We start from the raw sequence: 18,532 nt of genomic DNA, 5'->3' as shown, positions 1-18,532 counted from the left end.
TGCAAAGAAAATGAAATTTCCAGGTGAATAACTCAAACTGGAAAAAGTATATTGAGGTAGGTAATTAAAGCATGATAAATACAGCATGTTCTTTCTTATATGTGGATCCTAACTTCACATCTCTAAATTTGTGTGTTCACCTTGGACCTATAGGAGCCAGAAGATTAGAAAGAAGCTACGGGAAGATTTCTTAAGGAATGGAGAGAATAGAGCATGGATACCATGAGAATAGAAAAGGAATGGAGATAGAGGAGATGGGGAAATAAGATGGGAGAAGGTAAACCAAAATGAAAGTTATATGGAAAAAAATCATATGGAAAACCTCTTAACTTGTATCCAAATGAAAAATCTATAGTTTATCTTTACATACTATATAACTTATATAACATCCCTTTCAAGAGTCAGGTAATATTGTTGGAAGATAGAGCAGAAATAAAATTGAAAGAGTCAGAATATAGGAGGCTGAGAAACATCATCTCCTGAGCAAGACAGCCATAGCAATCATGAACTCTCCTGAGCAAATAAATTGCCATAACAATCATGAACTTACAAGCAGCTTTACTGATAACAGCCACCAAATGTAAACAACCTAGTTGTCCCTCAACCAAACAATGGATAAAGAACATATGGTACATTTACACAATGGAGAATTACTCAGCTGGTAAAAACAATGACATGGTGAGATTTGCAGGCAAATGGATGGAACTAGAAAAAACATCATCCTGAGTGAGGCAACCCAGATTCAGATAAACAAACATTAGCTGGAAAGTAATAGATAGTTATGTTGCAGTTCACAGATACAAAAAGACCAAGCAACAAGGAGGGATTAAGGGGGAATGCAAGACTCTTGCTGGGGAAAGGTAATAAAATAGATTTTCGTGGATGGACTGGGAGCAGGTGAGGTTGGATCAGAAAGTTATCAAGTAAGGATGGAGGGAAGGAGAAAATACTGGGGGAAATGACTGGAATTGGGGGCATTTGGGGCAAAGTGGAAGCCTAGTGCAATGGAAACTCCAGGGGATCTATGGGAGTAACTCAGCAAATAATGCTAGTACTGGGGACACAGCGTGAATCAGCCATCTTCTGTAACCAGAAAAGCCTCAAGTGGAGTGACTGGGACCCAACCCTGCCACAAAACTCCTTCGGGGACCGGAGTCTAGCAATGGCTTGGTGCCGGACAATTGAACTATATTCATTGCCTTCTTTTTTTTTTTTTTTTTTTTTTTTTGGACTGGTGCAGATATCTTTTTCCTAGTTTTTCTTTCTTTTTTTTTTAAGACAAGTCTCCAGCACTCGGGAGGCAGAGGCAGGCAGATCTCTGTGAGTTCGAGGCCAGCCTGGTCTACAGAGCAAGTTCCAGGACAGCCTCCAAAACAAAACAGAGAAATCCTGTCTCGAAAAAACAAACAAGCAAAAAAAAAGGGCTCACTAAGATACACCAGCTGGTCTTGAACTCACTCTGTAGCACAGGCAGGTTTTGAATTGGCAATCCAAACCCTCAGTTTCCCAAGTAGCTAGAATTACAAGCCTGAGCCCCCAGACCACCAAGTGAACTAGATTTACATTTTATAGATGGGAATAAGAAAGTCATCATGCAGGAAATACTAGAATACTTACTACAGGAAATATGCACCATGAGGGTGCTAAAGCTTAAAGGAAACACACTTGTACATTTCAAAGGATCTCTAGCATTTTATTACAAAAGGACTTTTTTTTTTTACTTGTCATTCCGAAAGCTAAGAAATGCATCCAAAAGCAAGGCTAACAGACCAAATAAAGAGGTCATGTGTCAAGTGATATGAAGCATAGAAAAGAGAACATCATCTCTATGGTATTGATGACCAAAAATTTACAACTTGAATCTTTTTTTTGTATGTTATGTGCATGTTCCAGCACATGTGTGGAGGTCAGAGGGCAAAGACAACTTTGTGGTAGTCCAATCTCCTACTACCATATGAGTTCTAGTGATCAGTCTCAGGTCACCTGTCTTGGTGGCAAGTGCCTTTACTGGCGAAGCTGTCTTGGTAGTTCTTTTAAGTCAAACTTACATTTATTTTTTTTCTTTTATTTTTAAATTTAAATTAGAAACAAGGTTGCTTCACATGTCAATTCCAGGTCCCTCTCCCTTTCCCTCCCCTCCTCCCACGCACTCCCACCAACCCCCCTATCATCCCCTCATTTCTCCAGGGAGGGTGAGGCCCTCCATGGGGGTGTCCATAGCCTGTCATTTCATCCAGGGCAGGGCCTAGACCCTCCCCCAAGAGTCCAGGGTGACAGTGCGTCTCTCATTACAACTTGAATTTTATTATAAAATTTTCAAACAAATGCTCAATAAGAAATAATCAGTTATTGTTTTTTGGGTGGAAAGAAAGAGTTGGGGATCCTTTCTGGAGTAGGGAACAGAAGGTGAACTTGATGAAAACTCATTGCACAAAATTCTCAAAAAACTAATAATAATAGTAATATCTTTAAATGACCTATATATGTCAAAAGTATCAAAGTCACAAATTAGAGAAGATAAAGAGATATGATATGTAATGTGGTTTTCTGAATTGTGTATTAAGCATAATTAATAAAATATTTGTAGGAAAATTAGTGATTTTTTTTAATTTGATGTGTCTGTGTGTATGTCTACGCCTGCGTATGTATGTCTCTATGCATGTCTGTGTGTGTCTGTGTGTATGTCTATGTTTGTGCCTGTATGTGTGTACGTCTGTGTGTCTATTGTGTGTCTGTATGTGTACCTGTGTGTGTCTGTATACCTGTGTGAATGTGTCTGTGTGTGTGTGTGTCTTTGTGTGTCAGTGTGTGTCCATGTGTGTGTGCCTGTGTGTGTATGTATATGTATGTCTATGTGTGTGTGTCTGCGTGTGTTTGTGTGTCTGTGTGTGCGCAGGCCAGAGGTTAATTCAGTTGTCTTCTTCAATTGCTCTCCCTATTTTTTTGAGAGAGGATCTCTCACTGAAGCTGAAGCTTCCCAATCCTGCTAGCCCAGCTAGCGAGTGAGCATCTTGGACACTGTCACTACCTCTCCAGGCCTGGGATGCCAGGCACAAACCACCACAGTTACCTTTTTCCATACGTAGTAGAGATCCTACCTCGGGTCCTCACACTTGTACAGCAAGCACATTACCAACTGAGCCATCTTTCGTCCACAGCCCCAGTGATACAGTAAACGAGAAAGCAAAGTCAACAGCATCAATATCAATGTTCTGCTTTCGTTAATTAACTACAATTATTTAAAATGTTAACACTCGGATAAGAGGCATAAAATATATATGCAACTCTATGCACTATTTTTATAATCACTGTGTGAGTAAAATTATCTATAATAAAAAGTTAATAAAATAATTAAATGTCTACTTTCATATTTATGTTCAATGCTTTCTAAGCTATCCTAAAAAATAAATCTTAATTTTATAATTAGGAAAGATGCACTTGTATACTTGCCAGATTATACTATTGACACACTTCTCTATTAATGTCAAATACATAAATTAAGTTATTGAATCAATGGCTGAAGAAATTATGCATATCAAGTTTCAAATCCTTGATATAATGATTTTCATTCAAAAGTAAAAATAGGAAGCCAATAATAATAGTAGTAATCATAGTTACTTGTCATTAGTCCTATTTTACAGATAAGAAAAGTAAGACATTGAACATGCAGCTAACTTATGAAAGTTGGCATAACTTCTAATCAGAACAGCTCCCACTATTCAACCCCAAAGGCCTAGCTCTTCATTCATGTCACTAGTATTAATGTCTAACAAATTACTCATGAAATATTTAAGAAATTCAGTGCACTTGGCTGTGTGACAGCACAGAATCACCTAAAACAGACAGCTTTGAAGGAAGTCAAAGCCACTGGAGAACAGGATATAAATATGTGTGTGCACATATTACTAACATAGATGCCATATAGCTAAACACTATGTAATAAGCACTAAATAAGGAAACACAAGAGTGGGGACTTCCTAATGGAACTTATATTTTAAAACTCACTGTTTGGGGGGCATTGTCCTTGCCCTTGGGCATCTACAAGAACTAGACAGTAAGACTATACTGCTGATGAAACTGCATACTTGGATCATAGGAGATTCAAATATCAAGCTGGTCTTGATCTAGAAAACTTCTTCCCACTGTATAGCATTCACAGTACTGGAAGGTGCTATGCAGGCTACTGGGAGAGGAAAGTCATCAACAGACTTACCCAGATGTTACAAAAACATCAGACCTGGAAATGCATGCCAATTGGTGTAATAGTGACATAAATTTTATGCTTTCTGATTACATTTAAGATCTACTATGTGGGGCAAAACTCGTGATTGGCAATGTACTCTGGCCAGTGATCCATGCCTAGGGAGGTTACAGACTCTAGGGAAGACGTTACTATGATTACTTCACTAAATGGACACAGCATCAGACTGCCTTCTAAAGAGCTGTCTCTGTGTCTACAGATGACTGCAGCTCTCAATCCTCATCAGGGAAGATTCATTTTGCAGCAGGTTTAAATTTATATAGAAACATGCATCTGCTCAGAGTACAGAAGATGAGTAATTGTGGAGTGCTTAGCCCTAAATGAGCTATGCCACACCCGACCTTGTGATTCAGAGAATATTGTAGAAGTGGAGCATAAAGAGTTCTAGGAGCTGGAAAATCAGATGGTACTTCACAGAAGTCCCCTCTAATCTGTGTTGCCTATATACGTGTGGTGTAGGGCTGCCACCTGAGTTGGAATTTGGGATTACTTCTCCCCTTCATGATGGGATTTTGTCAGGCCTTGAACTCAGAGATCCTCCTGCCTCTGCCCCATGAGTTCTGGGATTGAAGAAAGGCATGTGACACCACATTTGGCTTTGGAAATCATATTACTAATTCATTTATTTTTAAATAATTTTGTTTGTATGTAATACATTTCACCTAATTTTCTCATTTTAAGTGTGCAGTTCAACAAAGATTTTCAGTAATTTATAGAGTAATTATAGCAGACTTTTTCTTATGGATCTCCACCCAGCTCCCAAATCATGAAAAGGTGACTTCTTACTTGTTATAAATGCTCAGCCTAGCTTAGGCTCATTTCTGGCTAGCTCTTTTAAATTAACCTGTTTCTCTTTATCTACCCTTTGCCTCAAGGCTTTTTATATTCCTTCCTTCCTTCCTTTCTATCTGTCTTTCTGTGTGTTTTACTTTCCTATTTCCTTCAGTGGCTGGCTGGCAGCTGCCTGGTTTCTGGCCCTGAGCATACCCTGATCTTTCTCCCTCATTCTTTTTTCTTCCTTCTCTCCTCCCTCCAATCTAGATTTCTCCTCCTACTTATTCTCTCTGCCCACCAGCCCCACCTCTCTCTCTCTCCTGCCTAGCTATTGGCCATTCACCTTTTCATTAAAACAATCAGGTATAACACATTTTTACCTAGTTAAAATAATATTCCACAAGTAAGGCAACTGTCATTCTAATATTGTCATAAAACATTTTAATGCCCAACCCAAAATTTCTTTCTAGCCAAACAACATCACAGCATGAAGGGGAGAAGTAATCCCAAATTCCCACTCACAGGTGAGGAACTAGGAGCAGCCCCACACTGGAAGTATGTGGGCAGCACACATTAGACAGAATGACTGTCAAGTACTCTCTAGATTCTAGCTCTTAGAACCTTTAATTAGCTTTTAAGGAATGGAATTACTTTTTAATTAAATGAAATATTTTCCAACTCTAGCTAAGTACTCATTATTTATGTGAAACCCGGTAAGTTCCTTATCTATCAGAGCCTCAGTTTTCATCTGAGAAGATGACATTAGCATCATTTCAGGACTATCATGAGGATTTGAGGTGTTTGTACATATTAGTGTGAAATAATATTTAGCATTGCTTCATAAAGTTTGCCAAAATACCATTTCAATGTGTCATTCAGTTAGTGCCGCTATGTTAAATCAGGAACTATACAATGATATAAAGCATGACGAACAAGGAATCGAAAGATTCAGATACTAGGCTGAGCTCTCACTATTAGCTATCAGAAACATTATGTCCTTAAACACATTTCCTTGTGTCTCTCAGTTTCAGGTTCATCATCTGTAAATCAAGAAACTAGTCTGCTGGGCATGGTGGCCCACGCCTCTAATCCAAACACTCAGGAGACAGAGGCAGGTAGATCACTGAGTTTGAAGCCAGCCTGGTCTATACAGAGAGGTGCAGGCCACCCAGGGCATATAATGACACACTGTCTCAAAAATGGGGGGACTGGTCTAAACTCTACCTTTTACTTTATTTCTATAGTCCTCTTACCAAAATGAATATATGGAAATCTCTAAAGAAGTTGTATCACTGATTCTACAACAAAAAACACCAGGGTATTCTTGGAAAATTCAAGTAAACTGTTAAGGAATAAATTATATAACATCTACAATCTCAAGAAAAAGACAGCGTCAGTTTAGTAAAAGTAAACAAGCCCATTTGTTTAAAAAATAAAAAAGGAAAGAAGTGAGAGAGGGAAGAAGGGAGGGAGGGAGGGAGGGAGGGAGGGAGGGAGGGAGGGAGGGAGGGAGGGAGGGAGGGAGGGAGAGAAGGGGAAGGAAGGAAGCTACAGACCAACATTCCTTACAAACATCAAGGGATCTTTAATATAAATCTAACTCCTTTTCATGATAAAAAATCAATAAACTAGAGAAAAATATTAACTTTCTCAGGTTAATCAAGAACAATTACAACATTCTGTAGTTAATATCATACTTAATGATGAGAAACTCATAGCTTTCCAACTTAGATGAGGAACATGGTAAGGAGGGCACTTCTTACTCCTATCATTTTAATATTGCCATAACTATAATAACATCAAAGTAAAAGAAAGACAGAAACATAGATTGAGAAGGAAGAAATAAAAATTTTCTTTATGTCAAAATAAAATAATTGTTTATATAGAAAATCCTAAATAATCAACAAAAAAGTCTTCCTGAAGATAGTATGTATAACAAAATGCAAGAAATAAGATATACACAAAAATTAATTATGTCAATATTCACCAGCACTAAACAAGTACAAATGAAATTTAAAACATAAACATTTATATTGATGCCTCAAATACTTAGGTATAAATTCAATGAAAGATATACAAGGTTCATTTAAGAAAAAAACTCTGACAAAATAAATCAAAAGACTAAATAAATAGAGAATGAAAAACACTCTATGTCCATTGAGAGGGAAAACTCATTATTTTCTAGACATTTATGTTATGAGATATTTTTATGCTCTGTGAAGATGTATTGTTGTGATTGGAGTAAGAAAAAGCTGAATGGCCAGTAGCTAGGCTGGTCTTGCAGGCAGAGAGAGAGAAACTGGGAGGGGGAATCTAGGTGTGTGATTTTGCCAGCAGACTCAGAGCAAGTCAGATGTGCCATGCCAAGAAGAGGTCACTGGTAACTGAGCCACATGATAGAATGTAGAGTAACAGAAATGGATTAATTAAGTTATGAGAGCTAGTTAGAAAAACATAAGCTAAGACTAAGCTTTCATAATTAATAATAAGTCTCTGTGTTGTTATTGCAGGCTGGAGATCCAAAGAGTCAGACAGGAATGCTTGCTACACATCTGCTCTTGCAAATCTGATCAGATTCAATGCAATCACAAGCAAAAGAAAATGAGCAAATCATTTTGTAGATATCAGTAAACTGATTCTCTGTTTCTGTAGAGAGGGAATAATCCTCAAAAGACTTTTTTGAAGAAGAGTAACAAATCTAAAGGACTGACAGTGTTCAACATCGTGACTTGCAATAAAGCTACAGCAATATATGAATTAGCTTGAGAGAGCAGACGAAGAGAGACCAGAAACAGACCCACAGACATATAGAATCTATTATGCCTGGTCTTTGAGAAAAGAGCAAGGCAACACAATGTAGATAAATGATAATCTTTTTCAACAAAACTCTGGAACATCTATATATCTGTATACAGAAAAACATTAAATGTCAACATGTGCTTACATACCTCAGGAAAAAAATTAACTCAAGATGACTCTGAAATTTAAAAAATACAAAACTGTAAAACCACTAGAAGATGACATAGGAGAAAATCTAGATGATAAAGAATTTGGCAGTGACTGTTTAGTTAGTAACAGTAAAAGCATGCAGAAGATGTGAGTAAGCTCAAGTCAGACAAAATTCCAACATAGAGGTATAAAGGTGGGAGCAAAACTCCCACCACTAACTGAAGAGTGTCAATATATGTTTATCAACTGTAACAAAATAAACCAGTCTGGTTGGTAATATTGCTGATAAAAGCGGCTATATATGTAGACAGGAAAGGTATTTTTTATTATTTATTAAGGAAAATGCAAATCAAAACTATACTGAGACTGCAGCTTAGACCTGTCAGAACAGCTATCACAAAGAAAATGAACAACAAGTGTTGATGAGGATGTAGAGAGAAAGGAACCATTGTACACTGGTATTGAGAAGATAGATTTGTACAGTCACATGGAAATAAGTATGGAGACTCTAAAAAACTTAAAAACATACTATATGGCTATACCACTCATCACTATGTGTTCAAAATAATATAAGTCAGCATACCACAGAGATGCTACAGATCAATGTTTACTATAACATCACTGATAATAGCATGATATGGAACAATCTAGTTGGTTGTCTATCAACAGATAAATAGATAAAATATATGTTATGACCTAAAAGTAGAATTTTTAGCTAATCATAAGAATGAAATTGTGTCATTTGCAAAAAAAAGATAAAACATTGTGTGTGTGTGAGAGAGACAGAGAGAGAGAGACAGAAAGAGAGAGAGAGAGACATGTAAGTAGAAAACCTATTAAAGAACATACATTAATGAGAGACAAGGAAGAAGAAAGGCTAAAGGGAGAATAAAGAAAGTACTATATATATTTATATATGTAAATATATAATAAGGAAAGTACTATATATATACACATAGGACTATATAAGGAAAGTACTATATATGTATATATGTACATATATATATGATGATTTCATAGGAAAACCCATTATTTAGCATGCTCACATAAAAAATGTAAAACCTGAGCTCCCAGAGTCCAGCCAAAGAGAGAGAGGAGAAATAATATGAGCAAAGTGGTCAAGATTGTTTTGTGGATACCCACAGAAACAGCTGACCTAAGCAAGTGGGATCTCACTGACTCTGAACTACAGCACAGGGGGGTGGGTGTTTAATATGAATAGGACGAAACTAAGCCCTCTTAATGTGGGTGACAGTTGTGTGGCTTTGGAAGCCTATGAGACCACTTAGCAGTGGTACCAGGATTTATCCCTAGTGCTTGAACTGGATTTTTGGAGTCCATTTTCTTTGGAGGGATACCTTGCTCAGCCTAGATACAGGGGGAGGGCCTTGGTCCTGCCTCAAAGAGATGTGCCAGACTTCATTGACTCCCCATGGGAGTCTTACTCTCTCTGAGGAGTGGATGGGGTTGGGGTAAGGGCAACCGGAGGAGAGGAGGGAGTGGGAACTGGAATTTGTATGAAAAATGAGAAAAGCTTGTTTTAAAATAATGATTAAAATAATAGCAATTAATAATAAAATAAAAACACACTATTTCATAAATTGTATACTATAAATGAATTGTTTCTTGTTTCTAAAGGAAAATAACGTAACTCAAGGAATATACCAGGTAATTTTTATGACCAAAGTATTAAATCCTGGTGTGATGGTATATATTTCCAACCCTAGTTCTTCCAGTGCTGAGACAGAGAATTCTCTTGAGATTGACTCAGTCTGAATGGCAGAGTAAGACTCTGTTTGATAATTTTTAAAAGGTATTAAATCTTCAACTTACATTCCTTTTATCTAAAAACACAATAAAGGACTGGGATGCAGTTCAATAGAAAAATGCTTAGCTTAGTGTGTGACTTCCTAGGTTCAAGTCCCTGCACGTAAATACATAGGAAATCTTAGCTAACATTCACTACATATACTGACTGAGGCAGCACTCAAAGCCAAATGGTCTTATGCCTTGTGAGAACGAAGTTACTTTGGTTGTTGAAGTTTCAAAGGTTGGAAGCGGTACTCACATTTCTTCATTCACACTCAGAGCATTGTAATGTACTTTTATCTGTATAGGTACAGTTTCAGTCTCTGAAGTAACCATCATCAAAGGCTACACTAAAATGATATCATAAATATATGTCCATGTCTTCTGATTATATTTAGAGTGCTGCCTTGGCCCAGATTTTTCCTTTACATTTTAAACTACCCCACTCCCTTAATCTGACCTCAAAAATGTCACCATAAACTTAATACATATACATTTCAGATTTTCCCACCCATCCTCACAACCTTAGCACCCAATACATATATTTATTTCTATAGTTCACCTTTTTAGAGTAGGTTTTCAAGGAAAATTTAGGATCAACTTCTTATACTATATCTCCCTATCTCCCTATGTAGTAATGTGTAACAATTCTGTTTCATACTAAAATTATAATTTAGATTACGATTTGAATTAAATAAAAATCCATGTTCTCTTTTTCTAACTTTTTCCATTCCTTAATATAATTATATAGACTATTTCTCATAACTTCCTCTCCACAAATGAAACAATAAATTTGGACATTTGTAATATGTAAATAAATGCACAAAAGCGATGTTAACTTCCATCATCCATTCCTATATAAATCCAGCCACATTTAAAATGTGGCCTTTGACCACTGAGAGCCAGGTGCCAACCCGAAGGACCTGAGTCCATTCGCACTCAAGAACCCACGATGAGAAGGGAGAACTGACACTTGGAAGTTGTCCTCTGACCTCCACACATGCACCACTACAGCCTGCAAAGTGACACCCTATACACAGAGAAATAGATGGAAGAATTTAAATAAGCTAAGCAGAAGGCATATGCCATAGCCTTCCCATTTCCCAGTTGTGGAATGAAAGACCTAAGTTTTCCAAGGTTACAGAAAAAAATAAAAAATAAAAATAGCACTGTCAGGACCTGGCACAGAATGTTCCTAAATAATTTTGTCAGATTGCCACCCATATAATTGTTTTCAAAGTCATCTGATAAATTTTCTCAAATAAACTCCCAACTATTGCTTTTTCTTTATATATGTATACATAAAGAGCACAGAGACTGATTGTAGTAAGCCTGATTAAAAGTCTAACACAAAAATATTGGGTCATTTTCTTAATAAGTTTTAGAAGACGTATATTCTAATCTTGACTTCCTTACTGTGTATAACCTTCAACATTTTATTTAGACTCCATATGCCTCAATTCTTATTATCTTTAAAATAAAAATTATAAAGGCTGCTTCACATAGCACATATGACCTTTAAAATTAAGACATTGGAGAAGTTTAAAACACTATAAAATGTAAAATCAGGCCAAAAATTCACCATTTTTTTCTAATTTCTTAGGCTTATATATTTATAACATATTGCCTACATGATTCTGCATTACCATTAATGTAAAGCTATTCTATTCTAGGCATCAATGCCCATGAAATACAAACTTTTAGATGTGGCCCTTACATTTCTCTGCCAAACATTGTAGATCCTCTCTCCTAGCCAAACTTTTATGTTCCGTTCTCTTTTATGCCACAAACAGTTGCCCATCTAGCCTAGCAATGTCATCCATTTCTAAATTCCTACAGATAATCCTCATTGGGTCCTAAATCCTTTAACTACTCCCACCAAGTGACAATCCATAAGCCACATCAAACTGGCCTCAGCCTGCTTTTCTAGGACAAGTCCCAGCCCCCACCAGCCCCCCTGACACAAAAGGGATTTTTCCCTCTATATTTAATCTTTCCTAAATCTCTATCCTGTAATTCCTGTGTATAGCTCCTCCCTGGCGTTTATGGACCAGTGGCTCCTGGTATCCTTAACACTATTTATTCTGAGTAACCACAGAACCATAATTTGTGTATCTATTCAAGTTGAGGGTGTGCACAAATATTTTATTTATTTTTTTCAAAGACACACACACACACACACACACACACACACACACACACACACATGACTCTAGCTTTAAGCAGGCAGGCTAACTGACATACTTCTTTTTCCCCCCTCTCTGACCTGGCCCTTGCTCTTAATTTAGGTTCCGTTCTTCCCACCTCTCTGCTCCCTCCCTATCCAAACCTGGCGTCCTGGGGAACACTGGGCATGCTCAGTAGCCACAGCTGGTGCAGGAAGCAAACCCGGATCTTTTTTTTTTTTTTTCAGCATTAGAGCCCAGCTGGAGCCAAAGGCCCTAAATCAGTGCCCCAGAAATTACTCTGTCCTTCTACGATATCTTTTAGCCTTGTGTTCGAAGGATGAGTATGGATTTAGAAATAGACGTTTGTAGCGGTCCTAGTTTGCAAGGTGGGTCACAACCGAACAGCTAAAAAAAAAAAAACAAAAAACAAAAAACAAAAAAAACAAAAAAAAAAAACAAAAAAAACCCAGCCACTGCTGCGGAGATTTCTGCCATTCTGAACCGTGATCACGCTGATAGAAGGCTAGGGACGAACCTTTGGCATCTCTGCTTCATCAAGTAAATGCTGACCCGCACCCACCTCTACGCTGCCCTTAAACATAGCAACATGAGCTACCCCAGACTAAAAAGGATGCTGCCTGAAATCCAAAGTCTGTGTGCCAGGCAGAAGGATTGTGTAGAAGACAGGCAAATCAATCACTCCGAAAATTAAATCTAAGCTGGCGGCTAAAGGACCCAGCGATAAACAGATGGGCTAATTCCAAACGACAATCCAGCAACCTTTCAGACACTCAAGTGTGAATATAATGCCTGTCTCCCAAAAACGCATACCTTCCCACGTATATGAACGGTGATACACTTCCCCTTGAGAAAGACACTGACAAATCTCTCTCTCTCTCTCTCTCTCTCTCTCTCTCTCTCTCTCTCTCTCTCTCTCTCTCTCTCTCTCTCTCTCTCGCTGTCTCACACACACACACACACACACACACACACACACACACACACACACACACACGATCCTTTTTCCCTGTTTTCTGTGGAGACTAAGTCTCTAGAGCTGCAATAGCAGCAGATTCCCTCACCTCACTGTCTGAGGATGAAGCACAGGGAAGAAATGTATCAGGGCTAAATAGAATAAAAGGGGGGCTTCTTTGCAGGGGCTTAAGCCAGTACTGCAAAACCACAGAAACAGAAAGATAAGCAGTAACAGGGAGGGAGAAAGACACACAACTGCCACTGCTACTAAAACCTAGCCATTTCTTCAAACAGCAACAAACATGAGACATTTCATCACCATGCTGCATCCATATTGAGAAAGGGGATAGCATGTGCTCTGTGCTTTAAGGATTTCATTCTCCGGAGATGGGAGGAGAACCTGTCCATATGTTGTAGGAGCTCTCCACCACCCCAAAAGTATACTCTCCCAGTACCTAGCAGCGCGCCACTTGCCTGACAGGTTCTGCAGCAAAGCGGTTAAGCTATTTGACAGCAGGTTGTCTCTTACCGTGGGCAGCAGCGGCTCCATTTGGGCTCCCTGGTCTTTAATATCCATGTTCTGTGACACCTCTGGAAAAAGCACCTTGCACTGCAGTGTCTTCGGTGTCTTCCACTCAGCCCGGCACTCGCTCTGCTTAGTATTCGGATCAGGTAGCTCTGAAGCAGGAGGCAACTGCACACTCCAACTCACCAGAGTCACATGGCTCCTACTCACTCGGGCTGCTGGCCAGGTTTTGCAGGGACTGCCTTGGATCCTTGGGCCGGTAAGAGAGATCCCCAAAGCCCTGAATCACTGCCCACACCTGGATACATGTACAAAGTGCAGCCGAAAACGCTGCAAGTGCAAAGGGCGTTAAGAATTTTGCCTGAGATGAAAACTTCTTACACAAATGAGTTCATGCTGACCTCTGATTTTGACACCTTGAGGCACTCACTGCATTCCAGAATCCCATAGGAAATAATAGTTCAAACATGGTGGTATCAACACAATAGGAGTTCTCTTACCTTTATCATTTAATAAGATATTTGATGTAATATTACCTCATACTATCAGTGAGCTTGAACTGTTGACCAACCTAAAAGTTTAAGTTATTGTTAAATTAGTAAGACAAAATTTTCTGTGTTTAAATTGTAAGAAACTTTGGTAAACTATACACTATTAAAAATAGGGCAAATTTTTCTAAAATTTGTCTCTCAAAAAAGAGAGAGACTGAAAATATTTTTATATTAAAGCACAATGAAAAGAGAGCAAATCTGATGAGCAGCACAAGCACGCATTCCTTTGCCTTAACTAAGGAATTCATGGAAGAAATGACATCAAAGAACATCATTAGAGGGAAGGAGTCGGTGGTGGTCATTGAGTGGCTTCAGACATATTCCCTGAAATTAGTTATTGATCTGTTTCCTGAGTATGGAGTCAAAGTCTGAGCTTTGGACATGCTAAGCAAATGCTCAACCACTGAGCTTCATCCCCATCTCTCAGGTTTTTAAGGGAGTCCCAGTAAGTAGAAAAGGCTAGCCTTGAACTAGTTATCTTCCTGTCTCTGCCTCCCAAGTACTAGGATCACGGATGTGAACCAGCACCGTTCCCGCTTTTATCTAGTTTAAGTAATGAAATCCATGTATCACTGGACCTCAGACTAAGAAAAGAAAAACGTTAAAAATAAATAAAAATAAAGATCTTTATGGAGCTAAAGAGGATGATTGAAAATCATAACTATGGCTTATTGTAAACTTTAACCTGATTTTGTAAGTTTTAATTGGCAGGGATTTATATGAAATAATATTAGTAATACACTAAAATTATATATCACTTTTACTGTTTTCATCTTCAATACAGTTCTTACAATAAGTCTTTACTGCTTTATAGGAAAATACTATTTCTAGATTGTAATGATATGAGTAACTGCTTTGTTCATAGGACATTTAGACTATAAAACGGAATTAAATCACAAGTTATTTGACTAAGAATTCACTGAAGTGAGCTCAACTTTACTTCCTACAACAAATTGATGAGTAAATGTCCCTACCCATACAAATAACTATAGCCAGCAATCAGAAGTAATTTATTTGAATAAAATAATAAAAATTTCTTTTAAAAATTTATTTCTGTTCAAGTAAGTATTACTAAGTCACCCAATTTATACGTTTTTCTAAATTAACAAATATAACTAAGAAAAGTCTGATAATTCCAAGTGTGAAATAATAAAATTATATTAAAATTCTTATTAGTCAGCATTTTTCTATAATATGTATTAATAAACTATGTACATTTTTGCCTGAACCAACCATTGCTTGGGTGCTTACTCTACTAAAAGCACCAGTGTGATGGGACTCATCAGATCTACTACTAAGACTCAAGCTCAATAAGATGGCTCAGCAGGAAAAGGCACATGCCACCAAGCCTAATGACTGATGTTGCAGGACACACTTTGTAGAAGGAGAGAACAGACTCCTACCAGTTGTACTCTGACCTCCACAAATACACACAAAATATAAAATAATAATAGTAATATAAATTTTTAAAAATAAATCCCATCTTTCTATACATCTCTGATGAAAAACATCAAATCCTTGCCTGGCAAAAATGAAAGAAGAGAGAGAATATTATCCACATTTAATCTACTCTCTCTACTTCATTAAAGAACTTAAAATTGATAGCCAACACCTGAGATAATAGAGCAATCAATACCCTAACCAGCCCCTAGTGAAAGAGATAAGTATAAAACTGATAAGGCCAGGAAAAAAATACTCATTACTAGATAATGGAATTTTGACTAAGAAAACAAAAGAATTTTTCTAGCTCAGTGTCACTGATTTCCAAACTCTGGTGGCAAGGAGAAAACAGAAGAGAAGAGCAACTCCAAGCCGCCTAAGTAAATCTGAAATGCATGAGTACATCTTTTGTTTGCTTTTACATCTCCTCCCAGTCACTTCCCCAACCCCCACTCTCACCCCATCTACTACTCCTCCTCCTCTGTTTTTCTTCAAAAAAGGGAGGGCCTCCTGTGGATATCAGACAGCTATAAATTTGCAGTGAGATTGGGTACCTCCTCTCCTAATAAGGCTGGACCAGGCAATCAAGTAGGAGGAAAGGGTTCCAAAGGCAGACACCAGAATCAGAGACAGTCCTTGCTCCCACTGGTAGGAGTCCCAAAAGAAGACCAAGTTACTCACTGGAACATAAATGCAGAGGGCCTAGGTCAGTTCCATGCAGGCTCCCTAATTGTCTCACTCAGTCTCTGTGAGCCCTATGAGCCTGGGTTAGTTGGTTCTGTGGATTTTCTTGTGATGTCTTTGATCCCACTAACTCCTACAATCCTTCCTCGTCCACAGGATATCCCAAGTTCTGCCTAATGTTGGACTGTAGGTCTCTACATCTGTTTCCATCAGTTGCTGTGTGAAGCCTTTCTGATGACAGTTGGGCTAGGCATCAATCTATGAGCATAGCAGAATATCACTAGTAATCACTTCATTGACTTTTTTTCAGTCGTATTTATTTCTGTCTGTGTTATCTTGTCTCTGTGTCCTGGCCCTCAGGGGTAAGCTCCCTCACTTGCTTGCAAGACAACATCTGATCTATACATCCTTCCTGTAGGCCAGGAGATGAATTATTTGAGAGCTTCATCTTTGAAAATTGTTCCAAAGTGAATTCTGTATAATTCACACTTCAAAACATTTGTCCTACAGTAAAGTTTTCTTGGGTCTAGACCAGTGGTTCTATACCTGTGAGTAACATATCAGATATCCTTCATATCAGATATTTACATTACTATTCATTACAATTAGCAAAAGTACAATTATGAAACAGCAATGAAATAAGTTTATGGTAGGGGGTCACCACAACATGAGGAACTGTATTAAAGGATTGCAGCATTAGGAAGGTTAAGAATAATTGGGATGCATGATTAAAAATGAGTTCCTCTTGATTAGAAATCTAATAAGAATGAAGCATCATATTAAAAACTGTATGACTGAGTTTGTCAAGGGAAGTAAATGTATGTTCTATACACCCTACAAGAAGGTGATAGCAGTCTTATTTTCAGTGAATCAGCCCTACTGTGTTAGAGGTACTGTGTTTACTAGTGCTATTTTCCCATAATATCCGGCAATATTAAAATGGAATTTTCCTCTCTGAAGAATGAAATGAATGTAGAAATCAGCCAGAGTCCAACTATACAGAGAGGCATTACAGAAAGCACAGGACAAAAGAGCCAACCTCACCTCTAGCTGTCCATGTCCTGAGCAATCCATTTGCTGGTCAGGAAAGAGACGTAGTCACCATGGTGTGCTTCCTTTCTTGATATGTCCTGCATGGTGAGACTCTTGCTGAGATCAATTTCATCTCATGTCCCGAGTGTACAAATCATCCTGAAGTCAATGTCGTCTCAGTTCCTACCTCCTTTTACTATTTTAAGATCTGGGAATAAGATATTTACCTTGATTAAGAGACCATCTAACATTGGTTATCTTCAAAGCAAACACTGGATGCTAGAAGTTACTACAAACACTGATATTGCAAAAAGTAGTAACAATAATAGGTTTGTTTTCGGTAATTTTTTGTATTGCATTCTAGCTTGGAACTCAAAGCCCCTTGTTTTTGGTCTTTTTTAATATAAAATATTTGAACATTAGGTTGACAAAGAGTTTTAAAATACCATAATAGAGTCATTATAGGTTTGAGAAGAGATCTGGCACCAGTGAGATCTCTGGTGATCTACAAGGAAGACACCAACTGGCAAACTAAGCAATAGTGAAGAGACTACCTTAAATGCCCATCCCTGATAATGACTTTGACGACTACATTATATGCCATCCTAGAACTTTTATCCAGTGACTGGTGGAAGCAGAGGCAAACACCCACAACTAAACACTGAACTGAACCCATGGAAGCCAGTGACAGAGAGGGAGGAGTGATGAGCAAAGGGGTAAAGAATGGGCTGGTGAAACTAACAAAAACAGCTAACCTGAACAAGGGGGAGCTCTAGGACCCCAGACCGACAGCTGGGAGGCCAGCATAGGACTGATCCAGACCCCCTGAATGTGGATGCCAATGAAGAAGCCTGGACAATCTATGGGGCCCTGGGCAGTGGATCAGTGTTTATCCCTGGAACATAAATGGACTTCGTGTGTCCATAACACAAAGAGGGATGCTCTCTCAGTCTGGACTCTTGGGGGATGGCCTAGGCCCTACCCTGAATGAAACAGACTCTGAATATTCCCTATGGGGAAGGGAATGGGGGTAAGGTGAGAGGTTGGGAGGGGCTGAGGGGGGTGCAGGAGGAGTGGAGGAAGAGGGAACTGGGATTGACATGTGAAGCAAGCTTGTTTCTAATTTAAAAATGTAACGAAAATAACTTATTTCAAAAATATTTTACATATGATAATGCACCACAGCATTATATCTTTATTTCTTTTTTTATGTTCTGTTCCAACAAGTCTATATATTTTGGGACTATATAAACGTTATGAGCTAAAACATATTATGTTGATTTGTAAAATGAACCCAAAGAACTTAGTTGAATTTAACCAACTCAAGAGACATCAAAAACGATTTCTCAACAGCTTAAAAAAA

The 18,532-nt window shown here is 38.1% G+C and overlaps 1 protein-coding gene across 5 annotated transcripts in view; it reads right to left on the bottom strand.

Moving 5' to 3' along the window:
* The window catches only part of Slc4a10 (solute carrier family 4 member 10), a 250,075-nt gene extending 236,400 nt beyond the window's left edge, over positions 1–13,675 (bottom strand). For 2 of the 5 annotated variants that reach the window (XM_021226586.2, XM_021226588.2), the window contains exon 1: positions 13,466–13,675. In XM_021226586.2, coding sequence (XP_021082245.1) covers positions 13,466–13,513 — 48 coding nt within the window. In that variant the 5' untranslated portion in view covers positions 13,514–13,675. The remainder of the gene's footprint in view (positions 1–13,465) is intronic. The other 3 variants (XM_021226589.2, XM_021226590.2, XM_005069011.4) reach the window with 2 other exon arrangements.
* Between the last annotated feature and the right edge of the window lie 4,857 nt (positions 13,676–18,532).

The sequence above is a fragment of the Mesocricetus auratus genome, unplaced genomic scaffold (assembly GCF_017639785.1).
Source record: "Mesocricetus auratus isolate SY011 unplaced genomic scaffold, BCM_Maur_2.0 Super-Scaffold_100004, whole genome shotgun sequence".
Lineage (NCBI taxonomy): Eukaryota > Metazoa > Chordata > Mammalia > Rodentia > Cricetidae > Mesocricetus > Mesocricetus auratus.
Note: the sequence above shows the minus strand (reverse complement) of the source record. Positions and strands in the feature narration are given on the sequence as shown.